The sequence below is a fragment of the Hevea brasiliensis genome, chromosome 6 (genome assembly GCF_030052815.1).
Source record: "Hevea brasiliensis isolate MT/VB/25A 57/8 chromosome 6, ASM3005281v1, whole genome shotgun sequence".
NCBI lineage: Eukaryota > Viridiplantae > Streptophyta > Magnoliopsida > Malpighiales > Euphorbiaceae > Hevea > Hevea brasiliensis.
Window position 1 is genome coordinate 12,473,515 of NC_079498.1, and position 19,182 is coordinate 12,492,696.

The 19,182-nt window shown below is 37.5% G+C and overlaps 1 protein-coding gene across 1 annotated transcript; it reads left to right on the plus strand.

The window, feature by feature from the left end:
* The first annotated feature begins 12,421 nt into the window (after positions 1-12,421).
* Positions 12,422-13,078, plus strand: LOC131180584 (uncharacterized). Its single transcript, XM_058147927.1, has one exon. It carries the CDS (start codon positions 12,422-12,424, stop codon positions 13,076-13,078), a length of 657 nt encoding a protein of 218 aa, XP_058003910.1.
* The last annotated feature ends 6,104 nt before the right edge of the window (positions 13,079-19,182 follow it).

Here is a 19,182-nt window from a genome sequence, read left to right on the forward strand (position 1 = left end):
TACCCCGTAGATTTTTGTTGTACTGGATTTATAGCCTTACTATTCAAATCATAAGTTCTAGTGGTAGTTGAGATGAACCTAGGCCTATGCATAAACCCAATGTGTGTATAGGCCCAAGTCCATTGTTAAGCAAGAGGATGCTTACTTATGGTTAAACTTTAAGGATATAAATCCCTTGTTTGTGAGGGGAGGATCGTCTGGACCACCCCTTGTTGGTGTGTCCAGTGTAGCATAGCCTAGGATAAAATTTTTTTTCCCACCCTACACATGAGAGTTGGAGGTATAAAGGGGCGAAGATTTAGTTTTGGAGATATTCTTTTCGATTTTGATTCAGTCTTTGGTCTGACTTTAGTTCAGTTTATATGGTTTGGTTTTGGTTTAGTTTTGGTTCTATTGGGATGATTCGATTTTGGTTTTGTAAAGGTAAAGGCAAAAAAAAAAAAGAAAAGAAAAAAATGGTCCATTCATACATTACATTCATGTACATAGCATGCTTAGGTTAACCCTTAAATCCTATTTTCTTGAGTAAACATAGCCTCAAAATACACCAAAAAGACTTTTGATTAGGTCACTTAGGTTAAGGATGGGAAGAGACTAATAAGGATTTCACGTGCACTACTTAAAATAGAAGAAACTATGGTCATGCTTGATGAAACCTTGAATACTAAGATGTTTGAGCTGGAAGAGAAAATTATGGTTAACTTTGGAAAGAGGATCTGAGGTAGGCCAATTGAGCGACATTAAAATTATTGAGGTTCAAATTGTGTCTTGCACTCAAGGAGATTTTCCCAATTCAACCAACTCTTACCCATAGTTATCGAGCATCTCAAAGCTCAAAACCTCCTGTAGCTCTTAGCACCCAGACCACCACTAAATCCATTCCCACCTAGCTATGATATCAACCAATATTGCTAGTTCCACCGAACCCACGGTCATGACACTGAACGATGCTTCCAACTTAAGCATGATATCTAAGACCTAGTTCATGCTAAAAAGATAACTGACCCAGAAAACCGACCAAATACCCATACCAACCCTATGCCTTACCCAATTTTTCACCTCTACCAGGTCTCTATATAATCTCTACCATCCCAAATAACCCTAACAAGATTATTAACTTTATCCAACCCATCCAAAAGCCCAATGAACCTTAGTCTATAATGGTTGTTGACATTTGTGATAATTCTAGATATGATGAGGGTCCTTTGGATGTCTAAATCGATTCTGATGAGGAGGTAGTTGTATTACAACTAGACAGTTCAGTTCCACTAGTGTCAAGTTTTCAAGTTGCTGGGATCTATAAAAACTAGATAGATCCAAAAGTGGCTACTGTGAAGAAAGAGATGAAGTTTTTTCCTAGCATAGGCCTAGGAAAAAGTATAGATAGCCTAGTAACTTTTCTTAAGATGAAGGGTTAGATCACGAGTTATGACTTGGGTTATGAGCCAACTGAAGAGGAAGAAGAGCCAAAGCCTCCTAAGTTCATGAAAGAGGGGGCAATTACCTAGACATATGATTAAGGGTTATCACATATGAAAGAGCTAGAGTAGAAAATCAGTACCATTGATCAAAAGACTGCATGGAAGCCAAGCACCTAAAGCTACACTCCTAAGTTTGAATCTGTCTTTTATAATGCTCATAGTAGTGATACTGATATTTCCATTTCTGATGTACTTGATGAAGATTTCGAGGCAAAAATCAATAATATGACTAGTCCTTTTGCTTACTTATTTGATGTTTATTCTAACGAGCATATGCATGGTATTCATAATCATTTAGAATATGTTTCTGTTAATGCATTAAAATCAATCTCTATTAATTTAGGTACACTAAATAATCCTAAAGACATTAAGTTAGCTGAAGATTTAACCCAAGAAGAAAGAGATAAATTTATAGTATTATTAACAAAGTACCTAAAAGCATTTGCCTAGTCTTATAAAGATATGTCGAGAATTGACTGAAACATAGTCTAACACTAGATCCCTATAGATCTGAATATGAGGCTTGCATTTGTGACCTAGAAGCATTGATAGATATTAGGGCAAAGAAAGAAGAGGTAATTAGAGATTCAATGCTAGTGGTCTTTTATATTAAAGTTGAATGCAAATTGAAGGAAGCAAAATTGAGGCCATACTTCAAATATATAAAGAAACTATTAGCTAATTTTTGATAAGGTGACCATGGAGCACATGCCTCGAGCTTAGAATCAGATGGCCAAGCCACACTAGTGTCCCTATAGGAAAAGGGTGATCAAAAGTTGACTTAGCTAGTTATCCCAACGAGGAGTAAAATTTCATGCTATGAAGGATTAGTAGTAACATGTGGACCTAGAGGGAGAAGGAAAATGGTATAAAGACATAAGGAGGTCTCTGGAAGTGAGAGAATTCTCGCAATTAGCCAACAAAAGAGATAGAGCAACAATTCATAGATTAGCCACTCAACTTACTTTAGCTGGGAGGCAATTTACAAACTCTTATGTGTGATAGAAAAATAGGTTGAGCAAATAATGAAAGAAGTACATGCAGGAATGTATGGTCCCCATATGAAAGGAAACATTTTAGTTAGGAAAAAATGTTCGAAACATATAATAATTGGTCTGAAAAACTCCCTTATGTTCTTTAAGTTTATCGTAGTACTGCAAGGACATCTACGGGGGCAACCCCATTTTCTTTACTATATGGGACTAAAGCAGTACTATCCATAAAGCAAGAGGTCAAATCCTTAAGAGTGATGATAGAAGTTAAGATCCTAGAAAATGAGTGGTCCTAGAAGAGATATGAAGAACTAGCTTTGATTGATGAAAAAAGGATGTGAGCATTGTATCACATGCAAGCTTATCAGAGGAAGATAACTAGGGCCTTTAATAAGAAGGTGAAGCTAAGAAAGATCAAAGAGGGAGACATGGGCTAGGATGGTCCATACACAGTCAAAAAGATCTTGCCACTGTAAGAATATCAGACCTGGATGGGAATTAATTTCAAGAACCAGTTAATTTAGACAGGCTCAAGTAATGCTTTGTGTGAGATAGGCCCACTAAGCTAAAAACCCACAAAAGGCTATCTAGGCAAAAGTAAGGGTCAAAAAAAAAAAAGAAAAAGAAAAGAAAAAAAAATTGCTAGATTGAAAACCTGCAAAAGGCGGTCTAGGCAAAAGGAGAGATGAGAGAATATCTGGATGGAAAACTTGAAAAGGCCATTCGGCAGGTTATGAAGCTTATTTCTAACTTTGAAAGGTTAAAAATTTGGCAAAACTAAATGTAAAAGGGAGTAATGGTGTACCTGAATAAATAAAGAAGTTTTTACTGCATTAACCAGAAATAAGTTTTATTTAATTATGATTGTGAATTTTGTGCCTTGAGGAATATATCAAATGATTAAGTAATTGAACTGCATTATTTTGATTTAACCTATGTCTTGTGAGCATGACATAATAAGTGCTTGATACGAATGTCCTGGTGATTGTCTAGTTTCAAAAAAAAAAAAAAAAGAAAAAGAAGAGGAAAAAGAAAAAGAGAAAAAGAGAGAGAGAGAACTCGCTAAGTAGAAAACCCGAAAGGGCCGCTTAAGCAAAACTTAGAGCAAGTCTGCTGAAAAAAAAATTGAAAGAGCATTTCAGGCAAAAGTTAGAGCACAAAGAATAGAGTTCATGAAAGAAAAATGAGTCAAGGCAGAACAAAATTTTGAAATAGCTTTAGAATAATGAACCATGGGAGGAGAGAAGAAAAAAGAAAAATCAGAGGGAAATTGTATTGTGACTTTAAGGAAGTTTTTTTTGGTGAACAGTTTTCCACGAGAATTTTGAGGCTAAAAGAAAGTTTTTGTAAAAAGAGGTCCCTCAGAGAACTAAGCTTTTTTAGAATCTCCAGTAAAATTAGCATGCCCATGAAAGGAAATAGCATATAAGAAGCACAAAAATCAGAGAGAGTTTTGAGACCTAGTCATCCCAATTTTTTCAAATCATGAATTAGATGTTTTTTGGTAAGTCCTTAGACGTTGTTTAAGAAGCACGATATAGTTGTGTAAGGCATAGAAAAACATGCATCAACATGTCACCTGTAGGTGTGTAAGGCATAGAAGAATATGCATCACCACAGTTTCAAGTGTTGAACTACGAGGGTGTCTGATTCTTCCTCATGATAGCGAGGGGGATGCGTTGGTGATTTAGGACCGCAATCCTAAATACAAACCCACAATATTTCATGACAAATGTTTTGGTAAGTCCTTAGACATTGTTTAGGGCATATGGCATAATTGTGTAAGGCATAGAAGTACATGCATCAATATGTCACCTGTAGGTGTGTAAGGCGTAGAGAAATATGCATCACCACAGTTTCAAGTGTTGAACTACGAGAGGGTCTGATTCTTCCTTAGGATAGCAAAGGGGATACGTAGGTAGTTTAGGACCATGGTCCTAAATACGAACCCACAACATTTTATAACAGATATTTTTTGGTAAGTCCTTAGACATTGTTTAGGGCATATGCATAATTGTGTAAGGCGTAGAAGAACACGTATCAACATGTTACCTGTAGGTGTGTAAGGCGTAGAAGAACATGTATCACTATAGTTTCAAGTGTGGAACTACGAGTGGGTCTGATTCTTCCTCAGGATAGCGAGAGGGATACGTAGGTAGTTTAGGACCGCAATCCTAAATATGAATCCACAACATTTCAAATCATACAGTTGCCATTATCATGAGACTGTAGCTAGTCTCATGACCCAGAGTGTATCGTCAGAGCAAGATGCACTCGATTTTCACATTATATAGTTATCATAGTTATGAGACCGTAGCTAGTCTCATAACATAGAGTATGTCGATCGAGCAATATGTACTTGTAGACCCTTATTTTGTGATGAGTATGTGCATTGAGGCCGTGGGAAACCCGATGATGAAAAATTATATGACTGTAAGATGTAATTGGAGGCATTGAGCTGAATTATTAATTTTGTGGCATGATCTTGAAAAAATAAAAATAATAATAAAGTTTTGGGAAAATTAATTTAATTAAATTTAAATAAAATTTTATTTTGTTTAAATTTAATATGGGTAGTTTTTTAATGGATCTAATTAAGTTTAATTGGGCTCCATGGGCCTAAGAAAGCCTAGTTAGGAATTTTAAATGGGACCCATTTAATTATTTTCTAAAAATTAAAATAACAAAATATCTCTCTCCTCCTTGGCCCCACTCTCTTCCTCACTCCCTATTGGTGCCTTCCATTTTTTCCTGTCTTCCTATTGGTTGAAACACCTCACCCATATCCACGACTTATTCGAATTCTGCAATCGCAGTTGTTTAAGTCATCTAAACTTTATCACCCTAAGACTCCAAATCCTACCACACCTCTTCCTCATTCCCTATTGGTGCATTCCATTTTTTCCTGTCTTCCTATTGGTTGAAACACCTCACCCATATCCCAGTCTTATTCGAATTCTGCAATTGTAGTTGTTTAAGTCATCTAAACTTTATCATCCTAAGACTCCAAATCCTACCACACCTCTTCCTCATTCCCTATTGGTGCCTTCCATTTTTTTCTGTCTTCCTATTGGTTGAAACACCTCACCCATATCCCAGTCTTATTCGAATTCTGCAATTGTAGTTGTTCAAGTCATCTAAACTTTATCATCCTAAGACTCCAAACCCTATCACACCTTTCTCCCAAAACCCTATAAATACCCTACTAGAGAAGAGAAGAAAGGGATGATGGGAGGAAAGAGGAAGAGAAAATTCAGAGCTATAAGAAATTTAGAGATATTCAAGACTTTTTGAGTTCTTCCTTTTTTTTTTTTTTTTCTTTTCTTCAAGAAGATTTTCATACAAGATTTCTGGAAGGTCAGTTTTTATTGTTTTCTTTTCAATATCTATGCCACACAATATTTTAATTCTATGCTCTTTGTCTTCAATTTATTTTATATGTTCATATAGATCATGTAATCATGTTTAATTTGAGGGGATACACAACTCTGCACATGTTTAGTTTCTGTCTCTTGTACTTTTATTATTTTTCTTTATTTTCTTTATTTTTTATTACAAACAAAATTGGTAAGTAGCCCTAAGGTAAGTACCAAAGAGGGCATTTGCGTGGAGCTTATATGGAGCTAAACGGGAGTAAGCCAGGGATATCATTGCCATACTAGAAGAGAAGACCCTTTTTTTAAGGGTAGCTTGCCCCAATGGCAACTGCATTCACCAACAAGTAAGTAGTTATAAACTTCTCGAATAACCATTAGCATAAAATTGTAGTAATAATAGAACTTTCATTTGGTAAATTAAAATTAACTTTGTTTTTAATTTAACTGACTTTTGCATGTAATTAATTTAAATAAATACTTTGTAAATTAAAATCAATCTTATTTGTAAATTAAACTAATATTGGCATGTAAAATAAATTTAATTTAATACTTGGTAATTGTAAAATAAATTTGCATGTTAGAAATCTTTATTAGGATGTGATTGTTTGGGACTTATGTGATATTAGAATAAATTACACATGTACATAATTAACTTAGTTCAATTATCCTTAGGGTAACTTGGTGAAAATTAATTAATTAGGTTAAATAGAAACATAGGGTTATTTGAAATTGAATTTGTTTGTAAATTAAATTCCCAATAATAAATTAATTTTAGTCATCTGGTAAATATCATTTAAATAATTAGCAACCCCATAGATAGGAATTACTTGTGCATGAAAATTGTGTGTAAACAACAACCCTTTTTGTGAATTACTTATGTGTAGGATTAGAATTGCATTTTTAGGATAAAGTTTAATAAATGAATAATAAACAAGACTTCTAGAAACATTAGTAGAGGACTGCACTGAATTAACGAGGTTAGACCAGCGTAAGGGTGCCTAACACCTTCCCCTTACATACCTACTATCCGGAACCTAGACATTGGGCTATGGTAACGACGATTGTGGAAACTCTGCAAGGAGTAAGTTGTTATCCATGACCCTCGGAAGAAACACTGAATATGTCCCAGTTATTACCCGGGTGGCTACTCCTATCTATCTATGCCTTCATGGCATAAATCCTTAGTACCGTGGTAGTATTATGGAAAGACGGTACTTACCAGTGATTTGATTCTATTAGGATTGTATGAAGTGAATGTCTAGGAAATGTTGTCTAAAGAGGTGGTACTTAAGTGAGACCATTATGACTCCACTATCTTTCCTGGGCATTACCTGGTGCATTTTATATAATTCTAATAGATGATATTTCGCCTCACGCCCCACTCCCACGCTTTATGACTCCGCTGGGGAATAAATGGATAGTTACTCCAACATGTTTCTATTAGTCTAATATTATTCCTCTGTTAAACTTTTTGCATTGCACTACACTATCACACGGATCACTCTTACCCTTTTTAGCCCCGTTAGTACTAGCCAAGGAAACCATAGCTCTACTCGAGCTATGACGAATTGGTGAATGCTAGCACCCCATGCCTGTACCTTCGAGTATATAAAAGAGCCACAGCTCCGGCCGTTGTGCTTAATGGACAAGCTCTCGCATGGGTGACCCTTTTCCTACCCAATGAAGCCCATGAGCCATAGATTTCAACCCTAGGTACCCCGTAGATTTTTGTTGTGCTGGATTCGTATCCTTACTGTTCAAACCATAAGTTCTAGTGGTAGTTGAGATGAACCTAGGCCTATGCATAAACCCAATGCGTGTATAGGCCCAAGTCCATTTCAAAACCCATGTTAAGCAAGAGGATGCTTACTTATGGTTAAACTTTAAGGATATAAATCCTTTGTTTGTGAGGGAAGGATCGTCCTGGACCACCCCGTTGGTGTGTCCAAAGGTACTGCAGCCTAGGATAGAATTTTTCTTACCATGCACGTGAGAGTTGAAGGTATAAGGGGCGAAGATTCAGCCTGAGACATTCTTTCGGTTTATCATTTATTCTTTGGTCCGATTTTAGTTCGGTTTATACAGTTCAGTTTTGGTCGTATTAGTACGGTTCGGTTTTGGCTTTGTAAAGGCAAAGGTAAAAATGAAAGTGCATATTCATGCATTCATGCATTGCATTTGTACATAGCATAAGATGTTAAAACCTTGTATTTTTTTTTTCTCTTATAGTAAACATAGCTTTAGAACACATCAGAAAGACTTCTAATCAGGTCACTTGGGTTAGGGAGGAAAAGAGATTGGTAAGAGTTACACCTGCACAAGCTAAAATGGAAGACACTAAGGTCATGTTTAGACAGATGCTTGAAGAAGCTTTGAATGCCAAGATGGCTGAGCTTGAAGGAAAAATCATGGCCAACTTTGAGAAGAAGTTAGAGATGGGTGGGCCTAGTGATGTTCAGGTGAAAAGGCCTAAAGAAGAGACTAATAAAAAGAAGGCCTTTGATGACATGTGGGATGAAGAAGATTATGTCCAAGACAAGGCCAAAAAGAAAGAAAAGGGGACAAGTGAGGAGATTAGAGTTGTTACTGAGATGATGGAAAAACTTCAGGCCAGTGTGAAAAAGCAAGCTGAATTTACTGGAATGGGGCTGTTAGATGCAGATGACTTTGACATCCAGTTGGATGGAAATCTACCTGAAAAATTCAAGATGCCTGATTTGGCTAAATTCGATGGTACTGGTGACCCAAAAACCCACCTCAGGTCTTATCTTATAGTCATGAAAATAACTGGTTTGACTAAGAACCAAGTCACTCAGTTCTTTTCTATGTCACTAGAAGGGGTTGCATCTTCATGGTATCATAGGCTAGAAGCCACTGTGAGAAAAGATTGGGAGGAGCTAGTTAGGAGATTTGTGTAACAATACTCCTATAATACAGCTTTAGATGTTACCCTGAGAGACTTGGAGACCACTAGGCAAAAACCAAATGAAACCTTTTCAGAGTATCTATTGAGATGGAGGAAAAAGGCCATGAAGATGACCAATAGGCCTGCGGAAAAGGATCAAGTGCGATTGGTAGTGAAAAGTTTGCAGCCTAGTTATTATGAGAAACTTTGTTATTATCCCTTGGCTACCTTTGAACAGCTATATGATGCTGGGGTATTAGTGGAGGATGTATTGAACAATGAAAAGAAGAGTTATCAGCCCAAGAGGGGAGGATACCAGTCAGCTGGCAACATTACTGGGGAAAACAAAGTCATTGAGGTTCAAACCGTGTCTCGCACCCCTAGAAAGTTCTCTCAATTCAACCAACCTCTATCTAAAGTCTTCGAGCGACTCAAAGCTCGGGGTCTCCTCCAACCCTTGGCACCTAGACCACCACCAAACCCACTGCCACCCAATTACAATGCTAACCTATATTGCCAATTCCATCAAACTCATGGCCATGACATTGATAGATGTTTTCGGCTAAAACACGAAGTTCGATTTGATCGATGCTAAGAAAATAGTCGACCCGTAAAATCGACCCAACACACGCACCAACCCAATGCCCAACCATAATGTTCCACCTCCACCAGGACTTTACATGATTTCCACCACCTCAATTGACCCTGACCAAATTCTCAACCTTATCCAACCTATCCAAAAGCTTGATGAACCTCGATCTGTAATGACAATTGATATTTGGGATAGTTCCAGTGATGAGGAAGGTTTGTTAGATGTTTGGATTGACTCTGATGGAGAGGAAAAGAGTAGGGTGAGCCACATGACCAAGAGTGGTGGATATTATCCTGATCCACCCATGGAGAAGGACAACGTGAGAGGGAAAGCCAAGGTGTTGGCTGAAGAGGACACAGATGAAGAGGATGATCAGTTCCTTAGGCAATTGAAGAGGACTCAGGCTAGTGTAACGGTCTGGGAATTGCTATTGGCATCAGAAAAACACAGAACCGCACTGACCAAGGCCCTGAGTGTACTCAAGGTCTCCACGGAGATAACTCCAGAAGAGATTGCCAAAGTTGTGCTTATAGAAGATGGGGACCATATTACTTTCTTTGATCATGATCTCCCAGCTGAGGGGAGAAACCATAGTAGGGCTCTGTTCGTGACCGCCGAGGTTAGAGGGTGGAAAGTGCCTTGTGTGATGATAGATGATGGGTCAGCCATCAACGTATGCCCTCTGAAGATTCTGCCAAAATTAGGAATTTCTATGTCCAACTAACTGTTACGACCGTTATCGTGGCCTATGATGATTCAAAGAGAAACGTGATAGGGGTATTCAAGACTATGGTTAAGGTGGGGCCTGTAGAGACCGAAGTTGAGTTTACCGTGCTAGACATCCCCATGACATTCTCCTTACTGTTGGGTAGAATCTGGTTCCATCCCTTAGGTGGAGTCCCCTTTACACTCCACCAAAAGATCAAGATCCTGTATCAAGATGGTATAATCACCGTCAATGCTGAAAGAGATGGGGAAGTAGCTATGCTGCAAGTGGATGGTTCGGTACCACTATTGTCTGGTTTCCAAGTTGCTGGGATCTATGAAGACTGGATGGACCCTAGGGTGGCCACTATGATGAAAGAGATGAAGTTTTTTCCTGGTATGGGTCTGGGAAAACGAGCTAATAGCTTAGTGACTTTTCCAGAAATAAAGGGGCAAATCACTAGATATGGGCTAGGCTATCAGCCAACTGAAGATGAAGAGGAACTCAAGCCCACCAAGTTTATCAGGGAGGGCGCAATTGCATGGACTGATGACCAGGAGCTGCCGCATGTTGAGGAATTAGAACAAGAGGTCAATGCCATCAAGTTAAGGTCTGCTTGGAAGCCAAGCACTTGGACCTACACCCCTAAGTTTGAGTCTGTCTTTTGTAATGCTCATAATAGTGATACTGATATTGTTATTTCTGATGTACTTGATGATGATTTTGAGGCAAAAATAAATAATATGACTAGTCCTTTTGCTTATTTGTTTGATGTTCTTCCTAATGGCTACACGCATAGCTTTCATAATCATTTAGAATCTATTTCTGTTAATGCATTAAAATCAATCTCTATTAATTTGGGTACACCAGATGATCCTAAAGACATTAAGTTAGCTAAAGATTTAACCCAAAAAGAAAGAGATAAATTTGTAGCCTTATTAATAAAGTACCAAGAAGCATTTGCCTGGTCTTATAAAGATATGCCGGGAATTAATCGAGACATAGTACAACACAAGATCCCCACAGACCCTAACATGAGGCCAGTAAAACAAAAGAAATGTCGGCTTAGGCCAGAATGGGAAGAAAAGATAGCTCAAGAGGTGAAAAAGCTTATTGAGGCTGATTTTATTGAAGTAATTGAGTATCCCGAGTGGTTAGCCAACATTGTGCCAGTTCCCAAGAAGGATGGGTGAGTTCGGATGTGTGTAGATTATAGGGACCTGAATAAGGCTACTCCTAAGGATGATTTCCCATTGCCTCACATCGATGTGCTTGTTGACAGTGCTGCTTGTATGGCCATGTACTCTTTCATGGATGGTTTTTCGGGATATAATCAGATCCTCATGGATTTGATAGATAAAGCAAAGACAGCTTTTATCACTGAATGGGGGACTTATTGTTATAAGGTCATGCCTTTTGGGCTAAAAAATTGCTAGTGCAACTTATCAGAGAATGGCTACTATGTTGTTTCATGACATGATACACAAAGAAGTTGAAGTATATGTGGATGACATGGTAGTAAAATCCCCAACTAGGGAGAGGCATTTTGAGGCATTAGAGAAGTTCTTTCAGAGAGTCATCAAGTATAAATTGAGACTGAACCCTAGCAAGTGTGTGTTTGGGGTCACTTCAGGCAAACTGTTAGGGCATATGATCAGTAGGAAAGGGATTGAGGTTGACCCAGATAAGGTGAAGGCAATCTAGGAGATGCCAGCCCCGAGAACAGAAAAAGAGATTAGAGGTTTCTTAGGCAAATTACAGTACATCAGTAGGTTCATAGCTAGGCTCACAACTACCTGTGAACCAATTTTTAAGCTACTAAGAAAGAATCAGCCAGTGGTGTGGAATGAGCAATGTGAAGAGGCATTTGAAAAGATAAAGCAGTACCTAAGCAATCCACCAATTTTGTCACCACCCATACTTAGCACCCCTCTAATCCTCTACCTATCAGTGGAAAACATGGCCCTGGGGGCAATGTTGGCACAAGAAGTAGAGAATCTGGAGAGAGCCATCTATTACATCAGTAAGAAACTCCTTGCTTATGAGGAGAATTATTCACTAATAGAAAGAACCTGTCTGGCTGTAGTATGGGCAACTAAGAAGTTAAGGCACTACTTTCAGACCCATCGAGTTATTGTAGTATCCCGGATGGATCCTTTAAAGTACCTATTTGAAGTACCGACGCTAGTTGGAAAATTGGCCAAATGGTTGGTCCCATCTGAATTTGATATTGTGTATGAGACTCAAAACCATTAAAGGGCGTGTAGTGGCCAAATTTCTTTCTGAAAATCCAGTTAATGAAGGGGAAGAAGTCGAAACAGCCTTCCCGGATGAGAGTCTCAAGCTAGTAGAGGTCCAGCCATGAAAAATGTACTTTGATGGGGCCATGAATAAGAGCGGAGTCGGTATAGGGGTAGTTTTGGAAGCACCGAATGGAGAACAATTGTTAATGTTAAAAAGGCTATGTTTCCTAACCACTAATAATATTACAGAATATGAGGCTTGCATTTGTGGCCTGGAGGCATTAATAGCTGTTGGGGCTAAAAAAGTGGAGGTGTTCGGAGATTCAATGCTAGTGGTTTCCCATGTTAAAGGTGAATGGGAATTGAAAGAAGAAAAGTTGAGGCCATACCTGGAGTATGCTAAGAAACTATTATTTAGCTTTGTGGAAGTGACAATGAAGCACATGCCTAGAGCTCAGAACCAGATAGCTGATGCTCTAGCCACGCTGGCATCCTTATGGGAGAAGGGTGATCAGAAGCTGACCCAGCCAGTTATCTTGATGAGGAGTAAAATCCCATGCTATGAAGGGTTAATAATAGCACATTTAGATCTAGAAGATGAGATGAAATGGTATGAGGACATAAGAAGATATTTAGAGGTAAGAGAATACCCACAGTCAGCCAATAGTAGGGATAGAGCTACAATTCGTAGATTAGCCACTCAGTTCACTTTGGTCGGGGTAACTCTACAAAAGGTTCTTCGAAGGACTATTGCTCTTGTGTGTGACGAAAAAGCAGTCTGAGCAGATAATGGAGGAAGTACATGCAGGAGTGTGTGGTCCTCACATGAACGGAAGGGTATTAGCAGGCAAAATTTTAAGATTGGGCTATTACTGGTCTACCATGGATACTGACTGCGCTAAATTTGTGAAAAGATGCCATGAGTGCCAAATCCATGGGAATTTGAATCACCTACCGTCCAGTGAACTCTACAGCATGACTTCACCTTGGCCATTCTCAATATGGGGCATAGACATTATTGGGAAGATTTCTCCCATAGCTTCTAATGGCCATAGATTTATCATTGTGGCAATTGACTATTTCACCAAGTGGGTTGAAGCTGAATCTTATAAAGTAGTAGGGGCTAAGCAGATAAGTAAGTTTGTGCGAAAGAACTTGATTTGTAGGTTTGGGGTACCCCATGAGATAGTATCAGATAACGGTAGCCAGTTCAAAGGTGATTTCTTAGAATTAATTACCGAATTCAAGATTAAGCATCACAAGTCCTCACCATACGTGCCACGCACTAATGGAGCAAAGAGAAGCAAAGAATAAGAATGTGAAAACCATTCTGAGAAAAATGGTTGAAACCTATAAGGATTGGCCTGAGAAACTCCCTTATGCTCTTTGGGGTTATCGCACTACTACAAGAACATCCACAGGGGCAACTCCATTCTCTTTAGTGTATGGGACTGAAGCAGTGCTACCCATTGAGCTAGAGGTCAAATCCTTGAGAGTGATACTAGAAGCTAAGATTCCAGAAAATGAGTGGGCCCAGAAAAGATATGAAGAACTAGTTTTGATTGATGAGAAGAGGATGCGAGCCTTGTATCATATGCAGGCTTATCAAAGGAAGATAGCAAGGGCCTTTAATAAGAAGGTGAAGCCAAGAAAGATCAAAGAGGGAGACATGGTTTTGAAACAAGCTCGGTCCATCCCTTTTGATCCAAGAGGAAAGTTTAAGCCAAACTGGGATGGTCCATACATAGTCAAAAAGATCTTGTCAGGAGGTGCTGTAAGAATATCAGACCTGGATGGGAATGAATTTCAAGAACCAGTCAACTTAGACAAGCTCAAACGGTACTTTGTGTGAGATAGGCCCGCGAGGCTGAAAATTTACAAAAGACGGTCTAGGCAAAAATAAGGGTCAAAGAAAAAAAAAAGAAAAGAAAAGAAAAGAAATCCTAGATTGAAAACCTGCAAAAGGCAGTCTAGGCAAAAGGAGAGATGAGAGAAGATTTGGATGGAAAACCTAAAAAGGCCATTCGACAGGTTATAAAGCTTATTTCTAACTTTGGAAGGTTAGAAATTTGACAAAACTAAATGTAAGAGGGAGTAATGGTGTACCTGAATAAATAAAGAAATTTTTATTACATTGACTAGGAATGGGTTTTATTTAATTATGATCGTGAATGTTTGTGTCTTGAGGGATACATCAAATGATTAAGTAATTGAACTACGTTGTTTTGATTTAATCTATGTCTTCTGAGCATGACAAGATAGGTTCTTGATATGAATGTCCTGGTAATTGTCTAATTTCAAAAAAAAAAAAAAAAAAAAGGGAGCTTGCTAGGTGGAAAACCCGGAAGGGCCACTTAGGCAAAAGTTAGAGCAAGCCCGCTGAGATGAAAATCCGAAAGGACATTTCAGGCAAAGGTTAGGGCACAGAGAATGGAGTTCATGGAAGAGAAATGAGTCAAGGCAGAAACCATGGGGGGAGAGAAGAAAAAGAAAAATCAGAGAGAAATTGTATTGTGACCTTAAGGAAGTCTTTTTTGGTGAACAATTCTTCTAAAAAAACTTAGAGGCTAAAGAAAGTTTTTGTAAAAAGAGGTCCCTCAGAGGACTAAGTTTTTTTAGAATCTCTAGCAAAATCAGCATGCCCATGATAGGAAGTAGCATACAAGAAGCACAAAAATCACAAAAAGAGTTATAAGACCTAGTCATCCTAATTTTTCAAATCATGAATTAGATATTTTTTGGTAAGTCCTTAGACGTTGTTTAGGGCGCATGACATAGTTGTGTAAGGCATAGAAGAACATGCATTAACATGTCACATGTGGGTGTGTAAGGCTTAGAATAACATGCATCACCACAGTTTCAATTGTCGAACTACGAGGGGGTCTGATTCTTCCTTAGGATAGCAAGGGGGATACGTAGGTAGTTTAGGACCGCGGTCCTAAATACGAACCCACAACATTTCATGACAGATATTTTTTTTGGTAAGTCCTTAGACGTTGTTTAGGGCATATGGCATAGTTGTGTAAGGCGTAGAAGAACACGCATCAACATGTCACCTGTAGGTGTGTAAGGCGTAGAAGAACATGCATCACCACAGTTTCAAGTGTCGAACTATGAGTGGGTCTGATTCTTCCTCAGGATAATGAGGGGGATACGTAGGTAGTTTAGGACTGCGGTCCTAAATACGAATCCACAACATTTCAAATCACACAGTTGTCATTGTCATGAGACCATAGCTAGTCTCATGACACAGAGTGTATCGACAAAGCAAGATGCACTCAATTTTCACATGACACAGTTATCACTGTTATGAGACCGTAGCTAGTCTCATGACGCAGAGTGTATCGACAGAGCAAGATACACTCATTTTTCACATGACACAGTTATTACTGTTATGAGACCGTAGCTAGTCTCATAATATAGAGTATGTCGACCGAGCAAGATATACTTGATCCTCATAGCCAATGTTTCATAGTTATTAGAAATTCGAGTTTCACTTTGACGAAACTTGAGCAATGCTTTCGCATTGATTTCAACTTTCGCCAAAGTGGGGGGCAAACTGTAGACCCTTATTTTGTGATGAGTATGTGCATTGAGGCCGTGGGAAACCCGATGATGAAAAATTATATGACTGTAAGATGTAATTGGAGGCATTGAGCTGAATTATTAATTTCGTGGCATGATCTTGAAAAAATAAAAATAATAATAAAGTTTTGGGAAAATTAATTTAATTAAATTTAAATAAAATTTTATTTTGTTTAAATTTAATATGGGTAGTTTTTTAAATGGATCTAATTAAGTTTAATTGGGCTCCATGGGCCTAAGAAAGCCTAGTTAGGAATTTTAAATGGGACCCATTTAATTATTTTCTAAAAATTAAAATAACAAAATATCTCTCTCCTCCTTGGCCCCACTCTCTTCCTCACTCCCTATTGGTGCCTTCCATTTTTTCCTGTCTTCCTATTGGTTGAAACACCTCACCCATATCCCAGTCTTATTCGAATTCTGCAATCGCAGTTGTTTAAGTCATCTAAACTTTATCACCCTAAGACTCCAAATCCTACCACACCTCTTCCTCATTCCCTATTGGTGCATTCCATTTTTTCCTGTCTTCCTATTGGTTGAAACACCTCACCCATATCCCAGTCTTATTCGAATTCTGCAATTGTAGTTGTTTAAGTCATCTAAACTTTATCATCCTAAGACTCCAAATCCTACCACACCTCTTCCTCATTCCCTATTGGTGCCTTCCATTTTTTTCTGTCTTCCTATTGGTTGAAACACCTCACCCATATCCCAGTCTTATTCGAATTCTGCAATTGTAGTTGTTCAAGTCATCTAAACTTTATCATCCTAAGACTCCAAACCCTATCACACCTCTCTCCCAAAACCCTATAAATACCCTACTAGAGAAGAGAAGAAAGGGATGATGGGAGGAAAGAGGAAGAGAAAATTCAGAGCTATAAGAAATTTAGAGATATTCAAGACTTTTTGAGTTCTTCCTTATTTTTTTTTTCTTTTCTTCAAGAAGATTTTCATACAAGATTTCTGGAAGGTCAGTTTTTATTGTTTTCTTTTCAAGATCTATGCCACACAATATTTTAATTCTATGCTCTTTGTCTTCAATTTATTTTATATGTTCATATAGATTATGTAATCATGTTTAATTTGAGGGGATACACAACTCTGCACATGTTTAGTTTCTGTCTCTTGTACTTTTATTATTTTTCTTTATTTCTTTATTTTTTATTACAAACAAAATTGGTAAGTAGCCCTAAGGTAAGTACCAAAGAGGGCATTTGCGCGGAGCTTATATAGAGCTAAACGGGAGTAAGCCAGGGATATCATTGCCATACTAGAAGAGAAGACCCTTTTTTAAGGGTAGCTTACCCCAATGGCAACTGCATTTACCAACAAGTAAGTAGTTCTAAACTTCTCGAATAACCATTGGCATGAAATTGTAGTAATAATAGAACTTTCATTTGGTAAATTAAAATTAACTTTGTTTTTAATTTAACTGAATTTTGCATGTAATTAATTTAAATAAATACTTTGTAAATTAAAATCAATCTTATTTGTAAATTAAACTAATATTGGCATGTAAAATAAATTTAATTTAATACTTGGTAATTGTAAAATAAATTTGCATGTTAGAAATCTTTATTAGGATGTGATTGTTTGGGACTTATGTGATATTAGAATAAATTACACATGTACATAATTAACTTAGTTCAATTATCCTTAGGGTAACTTGGTGAAAATTAATTAATTAGGTTAAATAGAAACATAGGGTTATTTGAAATTGAATTTGTTTGTAAATTAAATTCCCAATAATAAATTAATTTTAGTCATCTGGTAAATATCATTTAAATAATTAGCAACCCCATAGATAGGAATTACTTGTGCATGAAAATTGTGTGTAAACAACAACCCTTTTTGTGAATTATTTGCGTGTGTAGGATTAGAATTGCATTTTTTAGGATAAAGTTTAATAGAGGAATAATAAACAAGACTTCTAGAAACATTAGTAGAGGACTGGCACTCGAATTAACGAGGTTAGACCAGGCGTAAGGGGTGCCTAACACCTTCCCCTTACGTACCAACTATCCCGAACCTAGACATTGGGCTATGGTAATGACGGTTGTGGAAACTCTGCAAGGAGTAAGTTGCCATCCATGACCCTCGGAAGAAACACTGAATATGTCCCGGTTATTACCCGGGTGGCGACTCCTGTCTATCTATGCCTTCGTGGCATAAATCCTTAGTACCGTGGTAGTGTTATGGGAAGACGGTACTTACCAGTGGTTTGATTCTATTAGGATTGTATGAAGTGCATGTCTAGGAAATGCTGTCTAAGGAGGTGGTACTTAAGTGAGACCATTGTGACTCCACCATCTTTCCTGGGCATTACCTGGTGCATTTTATATAATTCTAATGGATGATATTTCGCCTCACGCCCCACTCCCACAGTACTCGATCCTTATAGTCAATGTTTCATAGTTATTAGAAGATTGATTCACTTTGACAAAACTTGAGCAATGTTTTCACATTGATTTCAACTTTCGCCAAAGTGGAGGGCAAACTGTAGACCCTTATTTTGTGATGAGTATGTGCATTGAGCTGTGGAAAATCCGATGATGAAAAATTAATTCCGTGGCATGATCTTGAAAAAAAAATAATGATATGTTTTTTTAGGGAAATTAATTTAATTAAATTTAAATAAAATTTTGTTTTGTTTAAATTTAATATGGATAGTTTTCAAATAGACCTAATTAAATTTAATTAGGCCCCATGGGCCTAAGAAAGTCTAGTTAGAAATTTTAAATAGAACCGATTTAATTTATTTTCTGAAATTTAAAATAAGAAAATATTTTTTTCTCTCTTCCGCTCCCATACAAACTCTTTTTCCCACTCAGCCCCACTCTCTTTCTCACTCCCTATTAATGCTACCCCCTCTCATTCTCTTCCTACTGGTTGAAATACCTTACTCATATCCCAGCCTCACTAAAATTCTGTAATCCCAGTTGTTTAAGTTATCTAAACTTTATCACTCTATGACTCCAAACCCTATCATACCTCTCTCCCAAAACCCTATAAATGCTCTATTGGGGGGAAGAAAAAAGGAAGAAAAAAGAGAAAAAAAAAAAGAGAAGAAAAAAAAGGAAAAAAAAAAGAAAAGACAAGAAAAAAAGAAAAAAAGAGAAGAAAAACAGAAAAAAAGAAAAAAAAAAGATTCAAAAACTTCAGAGCTATTTAGAGATATTATAGAGCTATAGGAAATTTAGAGATATTCAAAACTCTTTTAGTTCTTTCTTTTTTTTCCTTCAAGAGGATTTTTATGCAAGATTTCTTGAAGGTTGATTTTTGTTATTTTCTTTTCAAGATC